At 42.9% G+C, this 18,058-nt stretch overlaps 1 protein-coding gene across 1 annotated transcript; it reads right to left on the bottom strand.

Annotated features, from left to right (window-relative positions):
• Positions 1-1,406: 1,406 nt before the first annotated feature.
• Positions 1,407-13,202, bottom strand: selenot2 (selenoprotein T, 2). Its single transcript, XM_080900363.1, has 6 exons — positions 12,958-13,202; positions 12,405-12,515; positions 12,208-12,334; positions 9,472-9,559; positions 2,032-2,161; positions 1,407-1,652 (listed from the first exon to the last, which is right to left on the bottom strand). The coding sequence occupies exons 1-5, from the start codon at positions 13,179-13,181 to the stop codon at positions 2,040-2,042; spliced, it is 672 nt and encodes a 223-aa protein (XP_080756489.1). The 5' UTR covers positions 13,182-13,202; the 3' UTR covers positions 1,407-1,652; positions 2,032-2,039.
• Positions 13,203-18,058: the final 4,856 nt, after the last annotated feature.

The following is an 18,058-nucleotide window of genomic DNA, read 5'->3' as shown; positions in this document are numbered from 1 at the left end:
AAAAACACCGGCTCATTGGCGCCCCCTGCTGCCTCACCGCGTGCATCGCAGCGTCCACTGATTGAAGGGAAGACCTTTTTAAAAAAAAATATATATCTTTATGGTTTTGTTTAGTTTATTTTATGTACTCAGACTGAACTACCTGACATGTACTTCAAAGTACTGCAGTAAAAGTACAGTTACTGTGTGGTTACTGCAGGGAAAAAGGCTATAAAAACACAGGACATTCAAATGAAACTGTTTAAATAACTCAGTCAGTCGCTGAAATCAAACTATATTCATGTCAAAGTTACATTGGATTGGATTAGTAACACCTGAAAGGAGAACCTGACCTGGGACATTGAACTTGTTTTATTTTAATAAACATGACTGTATTTATTTTGTTTGTAGTTACTGATGAGGATACTAAAACTCAGAGACACATGGAACCTTTCGACTGTGTTAAGCCCGACCCGCTCAGTCTACCTGAACCATTGAAACTCAGATGTAGGAAAATCCAGACCCTTCACAAAGAGCCTGGAGATGAACCTTCACATTTCAGATGATTCATGTCTCCAAACAGGAAATGATGATCAGCTCACATCATCACCACATGCCCGCTCCACCTTTGTGGCCTCTTTGGATTCAGTGCAGAAATTGCCTCATTTCACCACTTTTAATGTCATCTGATAAAACAGGTGACAAAAAAAGGAGCATTTGTGGAGTTTGTTGCTCTGTGGACTCAGTAACACTGTGATGGAAACAGCGTCCATGAGACGGATCATAATCCCATCCACAAACTAAACTCACTTCACCTCACTGATGTTGGCATGTTCCAGCAGGTCATATAAATGAGAACAGGTGAAACTGTCCTCATTAGACATAATGAAAAAAGCCCAAAATCATTCTGCTACGTTCCTGCTGCAGACACAATCTAGAGCAGGGGTGGGGAACTCCAGGCCTCAACGTCCTGCAGGTTTTAGACATGTCCGCTGATTTAAATGACTAAATGACCTCCTCAACATGTCTTTAAGTTCTCCAGAGGCCTGTTAATGAAGTAATCATTTGATTCGGGTGCACCAAGATCTAAAACCTGCAGCCCCTCAAGGCCTGGAGTTCCTACCCCCTCCCAGACTTTCTGTGACTGAAGTAAAAATGAAGCCATGTGAATCCTGCCTGATCACAGCAAGCCTCTGACGAGCTCCTGACAGGAATCAGTTGTGTCAGTCATACCTATCTATTACTTGAGTTTGTCAGCCATCTTCAAGGTTTCTTTTCCTGGAGTGAAAGTGCGTTGCTATGAATTCTGGGATGTCATGGCTGCTTCTCTGGTCATAAATGAGCCACACTGTAAACATGCTGTGAATAAAAGGCTCGATCTGCATGGACATGTGCATTTACCTGCAAAACCACAAACAGGCAGGAAACAGACCTGAACATTTTATTATTTTCACAATAAAAGCTTCACATAAACAGCCATCTACTTCCTGTCTACACACTAATTAGCACAAGGCTGCCAGCAGTGCTTTCTGGTATTGTAGTGCTGAAGGTGAGCCGGTGCAGAGGGAGTGCTCAGTTCATGGCGAGGAACATCCAGCCGGGCCCTTCAGAATCTGTTTTAAGGCCTGGCCTTCATGAACGCCATCAGGAGAACGCCTAGCAAGCCGGAGCACCTGGACACAGAACAGGTAATAAGAGAGAGAGACACCTGAATACAGCACAGCTGAGACCATCTCACAAAACATACTCCCTGAAGTACTTAAAGAAATGTTTCTGTCTGTAAATCAAACTCTGGCCCCGCCTCTGCCTCACCTGTCTCGGTGTCACACCCTTCTCTGGACTGACTGGACTGAATTTTTGTTCCTCTTAAATTGACTAAATTCAGTCTTTGGAGTCACAGGTGAGTCTGTACCTGTCAGGCGTTTCTCCGTGCATCAGTACAAGGAAAATCTAACAGATAGGTGAAGCTGATACTCTGATCGCACCTGCCGAGTTCACACAAACTTCCTGTGAGTCTCGTCACTGTGTGCAGTTAACTTGATGTGCATTCACCTGTAGCTCTAAGTGGAGGTGAAGGTCATGTGATCCACCTGGTTCATCTTTATGTGGTTGTCGAGGATCTGAAACATTTCCTGGATGTTCGGGACGTAACCAGACTGAAGCTTCGACCACAGGGGCACATCTGAGGGGACGACAGAAAGCGTTACACCAGGAAATGAGGTCAGAGGAATGTCCCTACCTGATCTCCACAAGGAAACCTGGGTGTGTTTGTACAGTTCAAAAATGACCTCTCACCTCCTGTTTAGGAGAAGGTAACTCAGACTCGTATGGTGAAACTACAACATCCAGAGGCAGGCCGCACCTCTTACTTCCCCTTGTGTTCTGAACTCGTCGTCATCCACAGTTTTAAAGAGGCGGGCGGCACGATTCATTGAGTAACTCAGATTATAACTTTATCATTTTAAAAAAAAAATCCTCGATTCTTCATTTAACGGACGGCACTTTAATAACAACAACGTACTTCTGATCTGGTTTCTCTCATATCACGTCATTGTACACACAATTAATAACAAAATAAATACATTAATCTGCACACCTTCATCATTTTGATTCTTGAGTTTATTCAAATATTTTTAATGGGCGGGAATTGCACAGCGATAAGCATTTCGCCGTATGTCACACAGTGCATGATATGTGACCAATAAACTTTGACTACAGACTACAACAGAAGTGTGTGAATAATAAACTGTGTTAAACCTAAAACACTGATAACAGCAGCACCGATGATGACGCTGGCACAGTTTAATGTGGAGGCGGAGTCTGTTTATACAACGTGAAGAGCAAAGAGGCAGAGGCGTAACCGACACAGTGAGCTTAGGTGGGAAGAAAGAAAGCACAGCCTCCGAAACAGCAGCGCTGTTCCTGAAGTCACCATTAAAACCTGGAAACAGCTGACCAACGGAGAAAAGCAAACTTTGTAGCTGCTCCACCCATCGCCGTTTAGTTTACAGAAAAATCTGCAGTAAAGCTGCAGAAGTAAGGCTACATCAAAATTTGCAGATGAATTGTTAACTGAGTCTGATATAATGTTTAATTTATAGAGCTCGCTGAAGGCTGACGGCAGCCAGCCCACTCTCCAGTGATCCCTACAGGGCTGAGTCTAAAGGGGGGCATAGAGTGTCCTACATCATATTTACCTCCAGGCTTTGTAACATTGTTTTTCAGATTTAAAGTGGAATAAAACTATATTGGACAACACGCAATGTGCCTCCTCGTATCGGTCTGAGCTGCCTCACCGCTTTCGGACAGACACTGTAAAACCCGATCGCACACTCGATTATTCTGGTTTACAGGCCTTCATCACTCTCTGAGCTGATACTTCCAGCTCAATCATGAACCTTCTTAAGCAGATTAAGATTCCACACAGGAACAGATCTCTCCTTTCACAATAAAAGTCCTTTACATAAATATAAAAGTTGTTTGCTGTTTTATTATATTTACTGTACAAACTACAACTTGATGTTTAATTACTGCTTACAGTGTGAAAATATCTTGGTTTACTATATATAGTAAACACACCCCAGTTCTTCCAGTTATTTATCACAATTCATGTGTTTCAAGTCCAGTGAATAGGTTGAAATGGTACAAAAGTGGTAAACTGCCAAAGGTTAAAAAAAAAAGGTAAGGTTACCCAAAACTGAAATGTAATGTATACGTCAGAATTATACAGAAAGGCCTTTTTCAGGGAACACAACATGAGTTAACAATTCAAAGCTGTTCTGCAGTATTGGAGGTTGATCAGCCTTGAAAGTTGGTGCTACTAATTCCTACAGGTGTTCCAACTTGTCTGGATTCCGTCCCCCTCTGTCTGCATGAAGCAGTGTTGGAGCACATTGTGGTACCATACCCTCATGGGCATCAGCTGAACAGTACTGTACTGTAGTGTGTTGATACAAACATGGTGAGAATAACAGTGGAAGAGACACAGACCATCATAACACATAAATGTCGATCTGTCCGACAGAGAAACTGCAAAGAAAGTCAAAGTGTCAGTGAGTCCAGTTTCCTTTAGCATCGAAAGGCTCAGAAACAAACTGTGACAGGAAGAGGTCTGCAGACCCAAAGACACGACTGAATCAGAGGACACGTTCCTGAGAGTTAACAGCTGTGATATAGGCGACTCACAGGACAACAGCTTCAAGCAGCTTAATAGTGGTCGTAGTGAGAAAGTCTCAGTTTCAGGTGTAAAGAGAAGGCTTTGAGCTGCAGGTTTGACAGGACGAGCTGCAGCAAGAAAGCCAGACGTCAGAATAAGACAAAGAGGCTTGTCTGGGCCATGAAACACCGACATTGCACTACTGAAGACTGGAAGAAGGTATCATTGACTGATGGATCAACATTTGGACTCTTCGTTTCATCACTCAGGATCTTTGTGCGCCGTGGAGTAGGTGAAAGGATGGTTCCACAGTGTGTGGCATCAACATGGAGGAGGAAGTGTGATGGTCTGGGGCTGTTTGCTGGATCCAGGGTCGGTGACTTTTACAGAGTGAGAGGCTCCCTGAACCAGAACACACAGCACTCTGCAGCTCCATGCAGCACCCTCTGGTATGAGGCTAGTTGTGGTGTTCGAAAACGTTTGACAGGTGGTGCATTTTATAGATATTATAAGCAGTTTTGGTCAAGTTACTTGAAAAAAGTAATCAGTAACTAATTACTTCCCCCCAAAAGTAATCCTGTTACTTTACTGATTACTTATTTTCAAAAGTAATTACTTAGTTACTTTTTTAAAAACACAATTTACAACCTGAATAGGTGATAAAGCGATAGATCTTTCAGCCCAATTCTACTTTTTCTGCAATTTACTGTTACAAGTAACGCATTATTGCCCATCTCTGATTATAAGAGGGTTTTTTTTTGTTTTTTAGAAAAACCATGAAACTCTGCGTGATTTCAGAAAAATCACACCATGGAGCCCTGCTCTAAGAAATGGTCACAGATTTAACTCCATTTGTAAAGCTGATTTAACAAATAAGTGTTCATAGTTTTTAGTGTTTGTGTAGCATCACCTAGTGCAAGTGTGTTTCGGAAAAATACACTGCTCAAAAAAATAAATAAAGGGAACACAAAAATAAACATCCCATATCTGAATGAATGAAATACTCTTAATACTTTGTTCTTTACATAGTTGAATATGCTGACCAAAAAAAAAAAAAAAAAAAAAAAAGTCACACAAAAATTATCAATGGGAATCACATATAGCAACCCATGGAGGTCTGGATTTGGAGTTAGGGCTGCTCGATTATGGCAAAAATGATAATCACGATTATTTTCACTGAAATTGAGATCACGATTATTTGACGATATTTATTTAACCCTTTAAGACCTACTATAGAACCAAGTCCACCAGAGCTTATATTATTTTTTTTTACATGCTGTAGTGCCATTTGTGGGAGCATTTCAAGTTGCTATACATCAATACAACTGTTATAGCCCATATTTTAATAATATGTATGCATTAAGTCCATAGTAATTATATAAATTGCAAAAAAGTGCAATAAACTACAAAAAAAATTGAAAATTGCTTTTGTTTTGTTTACATATATTTCTACTTGGAGAAATTTAAGAGGCTTATCCCTCAAAACTTTAAATACAATAAAGTTGCAAAAAATAGTTTCCCACCACAGGAAATTTATTTTGAGTGTCTTCATAGTTTTATTTTGGAGATACAGCAATTTTTATATACTGCAGGAAAAACAAAAAACAATCCTATGATGCAAATTTGCAAAGAAAACAGCATGTGCATCATTTCACTGTGGGAAGTGTTACGAACAGCTGATTGGAACGGCAAAGCGTGTTTCTGGAATATTATGTTTTTGTTCCTGCAAGCGCTTTTTATGCAATTTTTGCAAAGCTATATGTGGAACGAAACCGTGACCGAGGACAAGCTGATGGCATAAGATGTAAGTACAACTCCTCCGGTTTCATATGCAAAACAAATTATTGCGCTAGCTTACACGGTTCAGGTTCTACAGGGATTTAAAAATAGTTACGCAAAACGGAGCGTGCTGCTCTGACCGGCTTTAAAGGGTTAACAATGACTTTAAAAAAATAATATAAAATAGTGTGCAACACCACTGAAGTTTTTTTTTTTTAAACTCTCTTTTCAACCAACGGCAGTCACTCTCCAAATAACTTCTGCTTAGCTTTCCGAGCTTCCCTCGGGTCCTCTTAATCAGCGGTCTCCAACCTTTTTTGCGCCACGGACCGGTTTATGCCCGACAATATTTTCACGGACCGGCCTTTAAGGTGTCGCGGATAAATGAGGGAGGGGCTAATAATCGGCTCAGTCATTTTTAATGATCGTTGAAAGCCCAGATCGTAATCGTGATTAAAATTCGATTAATTGAGCAGCCCTATTTGGAGTCACACTCAAAATTAAAAGTGTAAAAACACACTACAGGCTGAAGCAACTTTTATGTAAGGTCCTTAAAACACGTCAAAATGAGGCTCAGTAGTGTGTGTGGCCTCCACGTGCCTGTATGACCTTCCAACAATGCCTGGGCATACTCCTGATGAGGTGGCCAATTGTCTCCTGAGCCATCTCCTCCCACACCTGGACTGAAGCATCTGCCAACTCCTGGATGGAGCAAGACATGATGTCCCAGATGTGCTCAGTTGGATTCAGGTCTGTGGAACAGGGGGGCCAGTCCACAGCATCAATGCCTTAGTCTTGCAGGAACTGCTGACACACTCCAGCCACATGAGGTCTAGCATTGTCTTGCATTAGGAGGAGCCCTTGTGAGACGATAGGCTCACAAGGGCTCTACGGATCTCATCTCATTCCTAATGGCAGTCAGGCTACCTCTGGTGAGCACATGGAGGGATGTGCAGCCCCCCAAAGAAATGCACCCCCACACCATTACTGACCCACTGCCAAACCGGTTATACTTGAGGATGTTGCAGGCAGAACGTTCTCCACGGCATCTCGAGACTGTCATGTCTGCCACATGTGCTCAGTGTGAACCTGCCTTCATCTGTGAAGAGCACAGGGCACCTTGGTGATATCTGACAAAACCCAAGCGTCCTGCACGGTGTTGGGCTGCAAGCACAACCCCCGCCTGTGGATGTCAGGCCCTCATGGAGTCTGTTTCTGACCGTTTGAGCAGACACATGCACATTTGTGGCCTGCTGGAGGTCACTTTGCACGACTCTGGCAGTGCTCCTCCTGTTCCTCCTTGCACAGAGGTGGAGGTAGCAGTCCTGCTGCTGTGTTGTTGCCCTCCTACGGCCTACTCCATGTCTCCTGATGTACTGGCCTGACTCCTGGTAGTGCCTCCTTGCCCTGGACAGTACGCTGACAGACACAGCAAGCCTTCTTGCCACAGCTCGCATTGATGTGCCATCCTGGATGAGCTGCACTACCTGAGCCACTTGTGCGGGTTGTAGACTCCGTCTCATACTACCACTAGAGTGAAAATACTGCCAGCATTCAAAAGTGACCAAAATGTCAGCCAGAAAGCATAGGTGGTCTGTGGTCACCCCCTGCAGAACTGCTCCTTTATTGGGGATGTCTTGCTAATTGCCTATAACTTGTTGTCCACTTCATTTGCACAACAGCATGTGACACTGATTGTCAATCAGTGTTGGTTCCTATGTGGACAGTTTGATTTCACAGAAGTGTGATTGGTCTTGGAGTTACATTGTGTTGTTTAGTTGTGTTCCCTTTATTTTTTTGACCAGTGTAGATTGATGTGTATGATGGACCAAAAACAGAAGCCTCCAAGGAACAAATGATATACTTTCAGGAAACCTTATTTCCCTGTGTTGGTTTATAACTACTGTTGGCAAACTGCTGTGTAATTAGGTGTATGGGGTCCTCTACAATTCTTGTGGCTTTGTGGATGCAAAAAGTGTCCGCGATGGAGGAAAGAGAGGCTCCAATGATCTTCTCAGCTGTTCCCACTATCCGCTGTAGGGTGTTAAGATCCGATATGGTGCAGTTACCACACCAGACAGTGATGCAGCTGCTTAGGATGCTCTGGAAGTACCTCAGTAGAAGGTGGTGCAGCATCTGGAACACTTAGCCTCATTTTTGCTTTTAGCCCTAATGGTTTCCGCTCAGTTATCACTTATCACTTCTGTCACTCGTTAGCTAACCTAAACTAATTTAGGTCTGTTAGCAGCAGCAACCAATGAAACAAATGACATCACTCTGTAGGGCTGTGCGATATGACCAAAATCTCATATTCCGATATAAGACATTTATCGTCCCGACCACGATATAAAAAATTTAACATTTTCTGTAAATTCTGTGATTCTTGGGCAGCTCGACTTGCGTGAAGTGTTTCGAGCTGGGTGTCCTTTACCTGGAATCCAGTGTTTTAACTCATGCATGAAACTATACATTTTTAGACATAGATTGTAAAGGCCGCCCTTCTCTTTGTGAGTGTTTATTACACGGCATGTTGCGGGGAAAAGCTTGTTCTAACGTTTGAGTCTGAAGTTTATTTTTTAGCACCTGACGGCTCTTTTTGCTTCTCATCCGTAAACACTCTGCATACAGCGGAGCCACGCGATGGTTTTACCGTCATTGTTGCTAACGACAGCACGTAAAAAACAGGCGCTTGTCCGTCCATAGTGTGGTTATATTAAATATAAGAGAAAGAGAGAGCTTTAAGAAATTAATATAGTCACTACAGTGACCATAGAAATAATGAAAAAATATTGCTGTAAACAGTTTATTTTGCGACACCACGAAACAAATGATAGCGTGATAGGAAACGATAGATGTTTTTATATCGTCATCGAACATTTATGGACGATCTGAGAACTGTCGACATTGCCTGGGACGAAGCTGAAGCAGTCGCTGCTGACCGACATCGATGGAGATCACTAGCTGCCCGATGCGCCGCTCGGCGTAGGAGGAACTAAGTGCTAAGTGTGCATCCGATATATATCGTTATATTGAACAGCCCTATCTGTGAATGTTTTTTGTTTTTAAATCAAGCTTCACATACAGTTTGTTTGAGCAGAGCTCCAGGATAGAAATTAGACTGAATACATACATGTTCTCTTTAATAACTCACACAAAGAAAAGAGTGAGAGATCATGTCTAAGACATGTACGCAGAGCTTGCTGTCAGAGTGACAGGAAGTATGAGCACTTTCATATAAGTAAACAACAAACTGGGTTTCTGGTACAGATCAGGCAGCATTACAGCAGGATGTGAGGTCAGCAGTGATGTAATTGGTTATAGTAAGAAGTGCTGTTCTGTTTCTGATGACTGACAGTTTATTACTCTGAATACTTTGACTTTAGTGCAGACAAGCGTCCAGGAAGACTAGCAACCACTGTTGTGGAAGCTAATGGGGTTCCTTATAAATAAACAAATAAACAAACAAGCGTGAACTACTACAGTAATTTGAGTTGTAGTACTGAAACTGTGTCACAAGCATGATGTTAACACAAAGGTCTGGTCCAATCAGAACTCACCATTTAGTGTGACCTCAAAGGCTCCAGTGGACAGGAAGTGAGTCTCCATCATGTTACAGAGGAAGAAGGCCATGAGGCAGGAGAAGATCTGCAACAGAAGCACAGTGTCCGTTACCATGGTAATCAGTAAACAGCACCCATTACCGTGGTAACAGCAGCAGGATAGGCGGACGATTCTACAAGCTAGCGCTCTGATCACACCATAACCTCAGTCATCAGTCTATTCATGAGTGTTTTTCCAAGGTCATTTAAATCATTCCTCAGTTTAAATGAGCTACACTGACAGCCTGGAGAAACAGGGATTGGTGAGATTTGGCCTGTCAAGCTCCTTTTCCATTACTACCTACTGGGATCAACTTGCCATGACTCGGAGCTCATCTACAATCACAATGAACACCGGTGTACCACAAGGCTGTGTGATGAGCCCTTTCGTCTACTCCCTCTTCACCCATGACTGCAGACCGGCTGATGGTTCCAACACCATCATTAAGTTTGCAGATGACACCACGGTGATTGGCCTCATCAGTGACAAGGATGAGGCCGCCTACAGGGAGGAGGTGGATCGTCTGGCTGAGTGGTGCGACAGAAACAACCTGCTGCTTAACACCGAGAAGACCAAGGAGCTCATCGTGGTCTACAGGAGGAATGCTGACCCACATCCACCCATCCACATTAAGGGGACGGCTGTGGAGCGTGTGAGCAGCTTCAAGTTCCTGGGAGTCCACATCTCCGAGGATCTCACCTGGACGACCAACTGCTCCAAGCTGGTCAAGAAGGCTCACCAGCGCCTCTTCTTCTTGAGGACTCTGAGGAAGAACCACCTGTCCTCAGACATCCTGGTGAACTTCTATCGCTGCACCATCGAGAGCATCCTGACCAACTGTATAACAGTCTGGTACGGGAACTGCTCTGCCTCGGACCAGAAGGCGTTGCAGAGGGTCGTGAAAACTGCCCAGCGCATCGCCGGAGCACCACTTCCTGCCATAAAGGACATCTACAGGAAGCGGTGTCTGAAAAGGGCTGGGAAAATCATCAAAGACCCCAGTCACCGTTCACATGGACTCTTCACCCTCCTGCCCTCTGGGAGGCGCTACAGGAGCCTCCGGACTAAGACCACCAGGTACCGGAACAGCTTCTTCCCCACAGCTGTCAGACTCCTGACATCTGACCCACGTTAAACTCATGGACTGAACACACACACACCCACAATGGACAACTGTACCCTCAAACACACAATAATAACATGGACTGAACCACCACTCACAACCACTAGCACTTTATATAGCCTCTGTAGAAACTATCTACACCCTCACTTATCTTAACTGCACTACTGTATAGCTCTGTGTAAATAATCATTCTGTACATTTGATAATTTTTAATCCTACAACTGTTTACAACTTGCATAGTTCCCATTTCTGTATAGCTGTATATCTCAGATTTCTGTATAGTTTTTTTATTTCATATTTATATCCTGTACATAGCTTGTACTCACTACAGCCTGTACATACTTATAGTTGTACAGTATTCATAACATACTTCACACCGTGTACATTATAACATACCACAATAGACCCATTTCTGTAATATACTTACATATCTATATTATTGCTAATATATATTGTAATATATCTATATCATGGCTAAAGCACTTCTGGATGGATGCAAACTGCATTTCGTTGCCCTGTACCTGTGCATGTGCAATGACAATAAAGTTGAATTCTAATTCTAATTAAAAAAAATATATGGTGGTTTAGATTTTTGTGAGTGACACACTCTCAGACTCATCGAACGATACTACTGACCAGCCAATCAGTGGCATGCAGTCAGACGATGTCACATTTTAGTACCTGCCCGGATCGATTGGAATCCTGGGAAAGCAGTTACAAAAAAAAAAAAAAAAAAAAAAAAAAAAAAGTACCAGGTGCTGTGACCTGATGCAAAACCCGGCAAACAGTGATGAACCGTGCAGAGTTGATTTGAGCAGGCACTAATGGAAAAAGAGCTTCAGAGTTAAGAGACTTGAGCTCACCTGTTGGATCCATAACCAGCACTGATTAGTGCATCAGATAGCACAGCGACTATCTGGCTCTTTGGATAAGTTATACTTGCAGATGTTTGAAGAATGAATGGAGAGCAAAGGACTCCAGTAATGTTTTTTTCACAGCAGGTGGGCATGTTCCAGTAGCTCTGATGTCACGGCAAAATGTGTAATAGGCACGCTAGTCCACTGTATCCATTTACACACCCATGTAAAAATTGGATTACCAGCAGGGGGAGCTAATGTATTTAAAGTCAAGTCAGTAGAGAGCAAAAAACATTAATTCCAGGGTCCTTAATCAGCAAAATCCATTATACTATGCTAATATGTATTTCCATGTAAATGTCTGTATAAACACGTTGCTGTGATTATATTCATGTTGGCTTGAAATAAAACGTCTCCTTCTGCTGGTACTACAGATTACTGCAACTTCTGCAAGCGTGTACATTTCACATTTTGGAGAGGCAAAGCGTGACATGGAAACAGTGGACGAGCGTGTTGATGGAATGGTAGATTTACTGTCATTAGTAAGTCCCACCTGAAACAACAGTGTGGGTGGAGTTTGCCTGTATGTGTCATCAGTTTGTGATTAAACATTATCAGTATTGAACAGCGGCTCAGGCAGCACCAATCAAGAACCACTAACAAACAGCCAATCACGGAGCTATGCACATGTGCTATCTGCTAAGTGCTGGTACCTTGTTGTTCTGACTCCAGGTCCAGGCAGGTGGCGTCTGGAGGTGGAGAAGCGAGAAGGGGTTCTGACCACTGACGATAACCAAAATGGAGAGCAGCTTCAGATACGAGATCAGCTGAGCCGCACACCTGACGGGAGGAGGCAGGTTAGACACAGCTGTAGAGGCTGGGGACAGAGTTTACAGACGGAGCACCTCACCTGCTGAAGCCAGTGGGAGGGTAGTTCTCGCCTTGGATGCGGATGTCCGGGTACACCTCACTGATGGCCTGAGAGTAATCCTGGAAGACTTTACTGTAACCTCAGGAGATACTGAAAGAAGCACATCAGTTAGGTGATTATAATCTGTCACACTTACACACACACACTGTCACACACAATAACATTAGCCGATCAATTATCAGGTGTATTTTTTTTATTTTCCCGAAAGACGGACGTTGAAGACAAGAACACCTGCCTTAAGGTGTCCAATTAGATGGTCAGAAGCGAAGCAACTCGAACTTGATCAGCCAACAAAATCCGGGTAGTCTCCAAATTCCAACCGACCAAATGAGCAAAGTTGGGTTACCCGAAGCTCGTTAACGACAAGTATTCACCGCTAGTTAGCGCTGGCGCCGTAGATCACGCTAACTTAACTCGTATTGTCGATGGTTTGTGTTTAGATTTTCAACCACCCTGTCTTTAGTTTCTCTTCACCTCGGTCATTCTCACGGATGCTCACCGCTAGCCTCCGTTAGCTTCTGCGTTAACTCACCAGTACTGGAACCGCAGTACGGGGCCGCTGTAGATCGCCGCCTTAGCGGGCTTTCCCGGTTCCGTGTCCGGGAAGACGGCCGGGTTGTCGGGTGGTTGGTGCCCACTCTGCGAGCTCGACCTTCCGACATAAATGTCCCGGAGGGTGAGCGCCGTGAAGAGGAACAGGGCCACCAGAAGGCCAGTCTGGCTGTACTCCGCCATGACTGCAGTAGTCAAACACATGAATCGGAAGCAGAACTACATTCGCTGATGCCACGCTTCCGCTCTGCTCTTTCACATTAAAAGAAACGTCCAGCGGGAAAAATGACGGTTTTTGATACATATTCAGCGGGCTTTAAATATTTTGATTGGAGCGATAAAGCTGGTTCGTGTTTAGATAATCTGAAATTTTTTTATCTGAAACATCAGCGGTGCGGTGAAGGGGGGGGGGGGGTTGTTTTTTTTTACTCATCTATAATCACATAGTGACGTCACATTCACCCGACACAAAGTGGTAAACAGTGTAACGTCATAAACGTGGGACACAGCGTAGCGTGTGGTTGGAGGCGCCAAGGTGATAGAACAAGCAAATAAAATCGGGGATTTAATGATTTATTCAGCCTCTGACCCCGAGCACAGAGCACCTAACGGCTGACGTCACACAGGTACGTTTCCGCTGTACGGTCATGTTAAAGATTGCAATATCGAAGAAAAGAAAAAGGAGGTGTGATTCTGTTCTGAATGATTCAATATGTCGCTTGTCTCTGAGATTGTCATTGTTATTGTTCTAAATAAAGTTCATTAAAAAAAAAGATGCAATATCGAGCTGTTAACAGGAGAACGCATGAGATGTCTTTAATTAATGTAGGGGAGAGTGGGGTGAGTTGTGCCAGTTTTTACTTAAAGTGATTTTAAAGCGACCGTAATGTCCAACTAAAACATGTACACATATTTCAGGATGTTGAGCAGTAAAAATGTTCTGACATGTTCAGAACAAAATGACATTCAAATGAAGACGAAATTAACTGCAGTTGTCTTCACAAATCTGGCCTACTCCATAACATCCCAGCTGTTGATGCTACTCACTGCTCCCTTCTGGCTCTACCACCAAGTTTTTGTGATGCGGTTAATGGTTTTATGCACATTTTCTCTATGGGAAATAATTATGAATATTCTCTATTACTTTTTCTTAATAAATGCACACTTAGCCACACCTGCTTTTGCATGTGATATCCCTGCCAGCTGGATCAAAATCTAATTTCTTTGTGCATGAACTGGCTTTTGAGTATTCACAAAGAAACGAACATATAAAGGCTGCTAGTGCCTTTTAGATGTTGTGTCAAAGACTTGATGGCATTTCCATCTGTAGCATCCAGCCGAACTGAGAAGGCCAGAACTGATGGTTGTTGAATGACTTTTATTATTCCTTGCCGTGTATCAGACAACGAACCAACGTAAGAGCTTATTCCCCTGTCGACTGTAGCTAGAGCCATTCATTTTTCTACTATTGTTTTTCTCTCCCTTTTCTCCATTATCAGTAGTTTGCAGTTTTCTTGCGTCTTTTGTTACATCAAGCTAGTTTCCGTTTGCAACATTCACGTCTGGTCACACAGTAAGTTACTAAATCAAAAGCACAAACATTATATTACGTTATATTATATATTAGCTAGCTTTACATATTCACTTTTACACCATCCATCTTCTTCTTTTCCATGTATCATTTTAATGTCATCCTGGATGTTGATCTTCCTCGCCACCTGACGAATGGACTTCCCTTCTCCACCTCATTCACTCAGTAAACTCTCTCTATTATAACTCTGTGGCATGAGGGTCTGTTTCTGTTTTTGGTCTGAAATTAAGAATGTCACAGTGGAAAACTATAAAAATACAATCTACAGTTACAATAAAATAATATGTTTAAAATATTCATAAGTGTGGCCCCTTGGCACAAATTACCCCAACAACACCATTTTGAAAAAAGGCATCATCCAACAGTTTTGAGTATCGACTCACAGTCTAGCTTACCAAATCTCTAACACATCTGTGAAATGTTTTCAGACTTTTCTATAACTGTTCATACGCAACAATCAAAAACCAAATCACCCCACTTTCCCCTGTGCCAAATAATAGCAGCTGATCTTCACAGCTACCTGAGGAACAGCTGAGCTGAACTTCCTCCTGACATGAAGCTTAATAAACAGAAACAGGCAGTTTTCTCTTCTTCTCCACACAGACTGTGACAGTAAAACACAAGTTTTTGTTTAACTGGTGTGATCCGTTTACATATTCCACTCTCCGTGATCAGCAGGTGTTAAACAGCTGACAGGTGAACAGGATGTTTGCAGGTAAACTTGAGGCTTTGTCTGTAGCGTCATGAGGAAAATGTTGGCTTGTTATTTAAGTTACAGAAGGACAGAGGTGTGAGACTAGGTGGAAGACTTTTTGATTTAAAAAAAAAAAAAAAATTCAAATAATTGAATTGTGGTCTGATGAGAATATTGTAGAGCTGGGCGATAGAACGATAACGATATGTATTGCGATATAACTTTTTCTTGATAGAAAAATTAAACTATTGCGATAGACCTCGCCGCTCTTGTCCTCTTAAAAAAAAGAAAAAAAAGAACAGCCACTCCAAATTAAGTAGCGCAGAGCCGAACCAATCACAGCCACAGCGTCACGTGACGTGAAGTGACTTGTTACGTACAGCAGCCAGCCACCGTACCGCCCGGGTAATGGAGGAAATGAGTTTGCCGACTAGAAAAATCAACCGAGCGTGACCACGCTCGGAAGAGAAAACAGATGATGGTTCCAATGCCGGAGAGATTGTCGAACGGAAGAGCCATAGAAGTTCCATAGTGTGAAGGTATTTCGGCTATTTCAAGTCTGACAAAAAACAGAGTAGCGTTCACTGTAAATTGCTCAGGCTATGTCCACACGTACCCGGGTATTTTTGAAAATGCAGATTTTTTCTATGCGTTTGCACCTTTCGTCCACACGTAAACGGCGTTTTTGGTCACTGAAAACGAAGATTTTTAAAAACTCCGGCCATGGTGGATATTTTTGAAAACTCCGTTTTTGTATTTACGTGTGGACTAGAAAAACGGAGAAAACACAGCGTCAAAAATGTGCGCATTTTTTGACGTCACACTGTGCGCCACGTTATTGTGTCGGTGAAATGAATTTCTACAATACTGTTAATTCTACTCTCTGCAGTGTTTAAATGCTTACATATACACACAGTTACTGTCCCTCCACACATACGACCCGGTTCTGCTTTTATTAGTGATGTGCGGATCGATCCTGAAATATCGATTCCTCCGATACCAGTCATTTATGTTCTAGAATCGATTCTCACATGAAAATATTGATGTTTTTAGTAATTTAGGGTTAATTTGTAGTTTATCATTAACAGCAACACAGTGGAAAGAAACTATAACATTCGGATTGTCTACATTCAACAGCTACAGTGGGGCAAAAAAGTATTTAGTCAGCCACCGATTGTACAAGTTCCCCCACTTAAAATGATGACAGAGGTCAGTAATTTGCACCAGAGGTACACTTCAACTGTGAGAGACAGAATGTGAAAAAAAAAATCCATGAATTCACATGGTAGGATTTGTAAAGAATTTATTCGTAAATTAGGGTGGAAAATAAGTATTTGGTCACCTCAAACAAGGAAAATCTCTGGCTCTCACAGACCTGTAACGTCTTCTGTAAGAAGCTTTTCTGTCCCCCACTCGTTACCTGTATGAATGGCACCTGTTTGAACTCATCATCTGTATAAAAGACACCTGTCCACAGCCTCAAACAGTCAGACTCCAAACTCCGCCATGGCCAAGACCAAAGAGCTTTCAAAGGACACCAGGAAAAGTATTGTAGACCTGCACCAGACTGGGAAGAGTGAATCTACAATAGGCAAGCAGCTTGGTGTGAAAAAATCAACTGTGGGAGCAATCATCAAAAAATGGAAGACATACAAGACCACTGATAATCTCCCTCGATCTGGGGCTCCACGCAAGATCTCATCCCGTGGGGTCAAAATGATCATGAGAACGGTGAGCAAAGATCCCAGAACCACACGGGGGGACCTGGTGAATGACCTGCAGAGAGCTGGGACCAAAGTAACAAAGGTCACCATCAGTAACACACTACAACGGCAGGGAATCAAATCCCGCAGTGCCAGACGTGTTCCGCTGCTGAAGCCAGTGCATGTCCAGGCCCGTCTGAAGTTTGCCACAGAGCACATGGATGATACAGCAGAGGATTGGGGGAATGTCATGTGGTCAGATGAAACCAAAGTAGAACTTTTTGGTATAAACTCAACTCGTCGTGTTTGGAGGAAGAAGAATACTGAGTTGCATCCCAAGAACACCATACCTACTGTGAAGCATGGGGGTGGAAACATCATGCTATGGGGCTGTTTTTCTGCCAAGGGGACAGGACGACTGATCCGTGTTAAGGACAGAATGAATGGGGCCATGTATGGTGAGATTTTGAGCCAAAACCTCCTTCCATCAGTGAGAACTTTGAAGATGAAACGAGGCTGGGTCTTCCAACATGACAATGATCCAAAACACACCGCCCGGGCAACAAAGGAGTGGCTCCGTAAGAAGCATTTGAAAGTCCTGGAGTGGCCTAGCCAGTCTCCAGACCTCAACCCCATAGAAAATCTGTGGCGGGAGTTGAAAGTCCGTGTTGCTCGGCGACAGCCCCAAAACATCACTGCTCTCGAGAAGATCTGCATGGAGGAATGGGCCAAAATACCAGCTACTGTGTGTGCAAACCTGGTAAAGACCTATAGTAAACGTTTGACCTCTGTTATTGCCAACAAAGGTTATGTTACAAAGTATTGAGTTGTATTTTTGTTATTGACCAAATACTTATTTTCCTGATTTACGAATAAATTCTTTACAAATCCTACCATGTGGATTCATGGATATTTTTTTTTCCCACATTCTGTCTCTCACAGTTGAAGTGTACCTCTGGTGCAAATTACTGACCTCTGTCATCATTTTAAGTGGGGGAACTTGCACAATCGGTGGCTGACTAAATACTTTTTTGCCCCACTGTACCCTCTTTGCCCTCTTCTGCCTTTCATAGTCATGTGCGAAATACGGCTG

The sequence above is a fragment of the Rhamphochromis sp. 'chilingali' genome (assembly GCF_963969265.1).
Source record: "Rhamphochromis sp. 'chilingali' genome assembly, chromosome: 13".
NCBI lineage: Eukaryota > Metazoa > Chordata > Actinopteri > Cichliformes > Cichlidae > Rhamphochromis > Rhamphochromis sp. 'chilingali'.
Note: the sequence above shows the minus strand (reverse complement) of the source record. Positions and strands in the feature narration are given on the sequence as shown.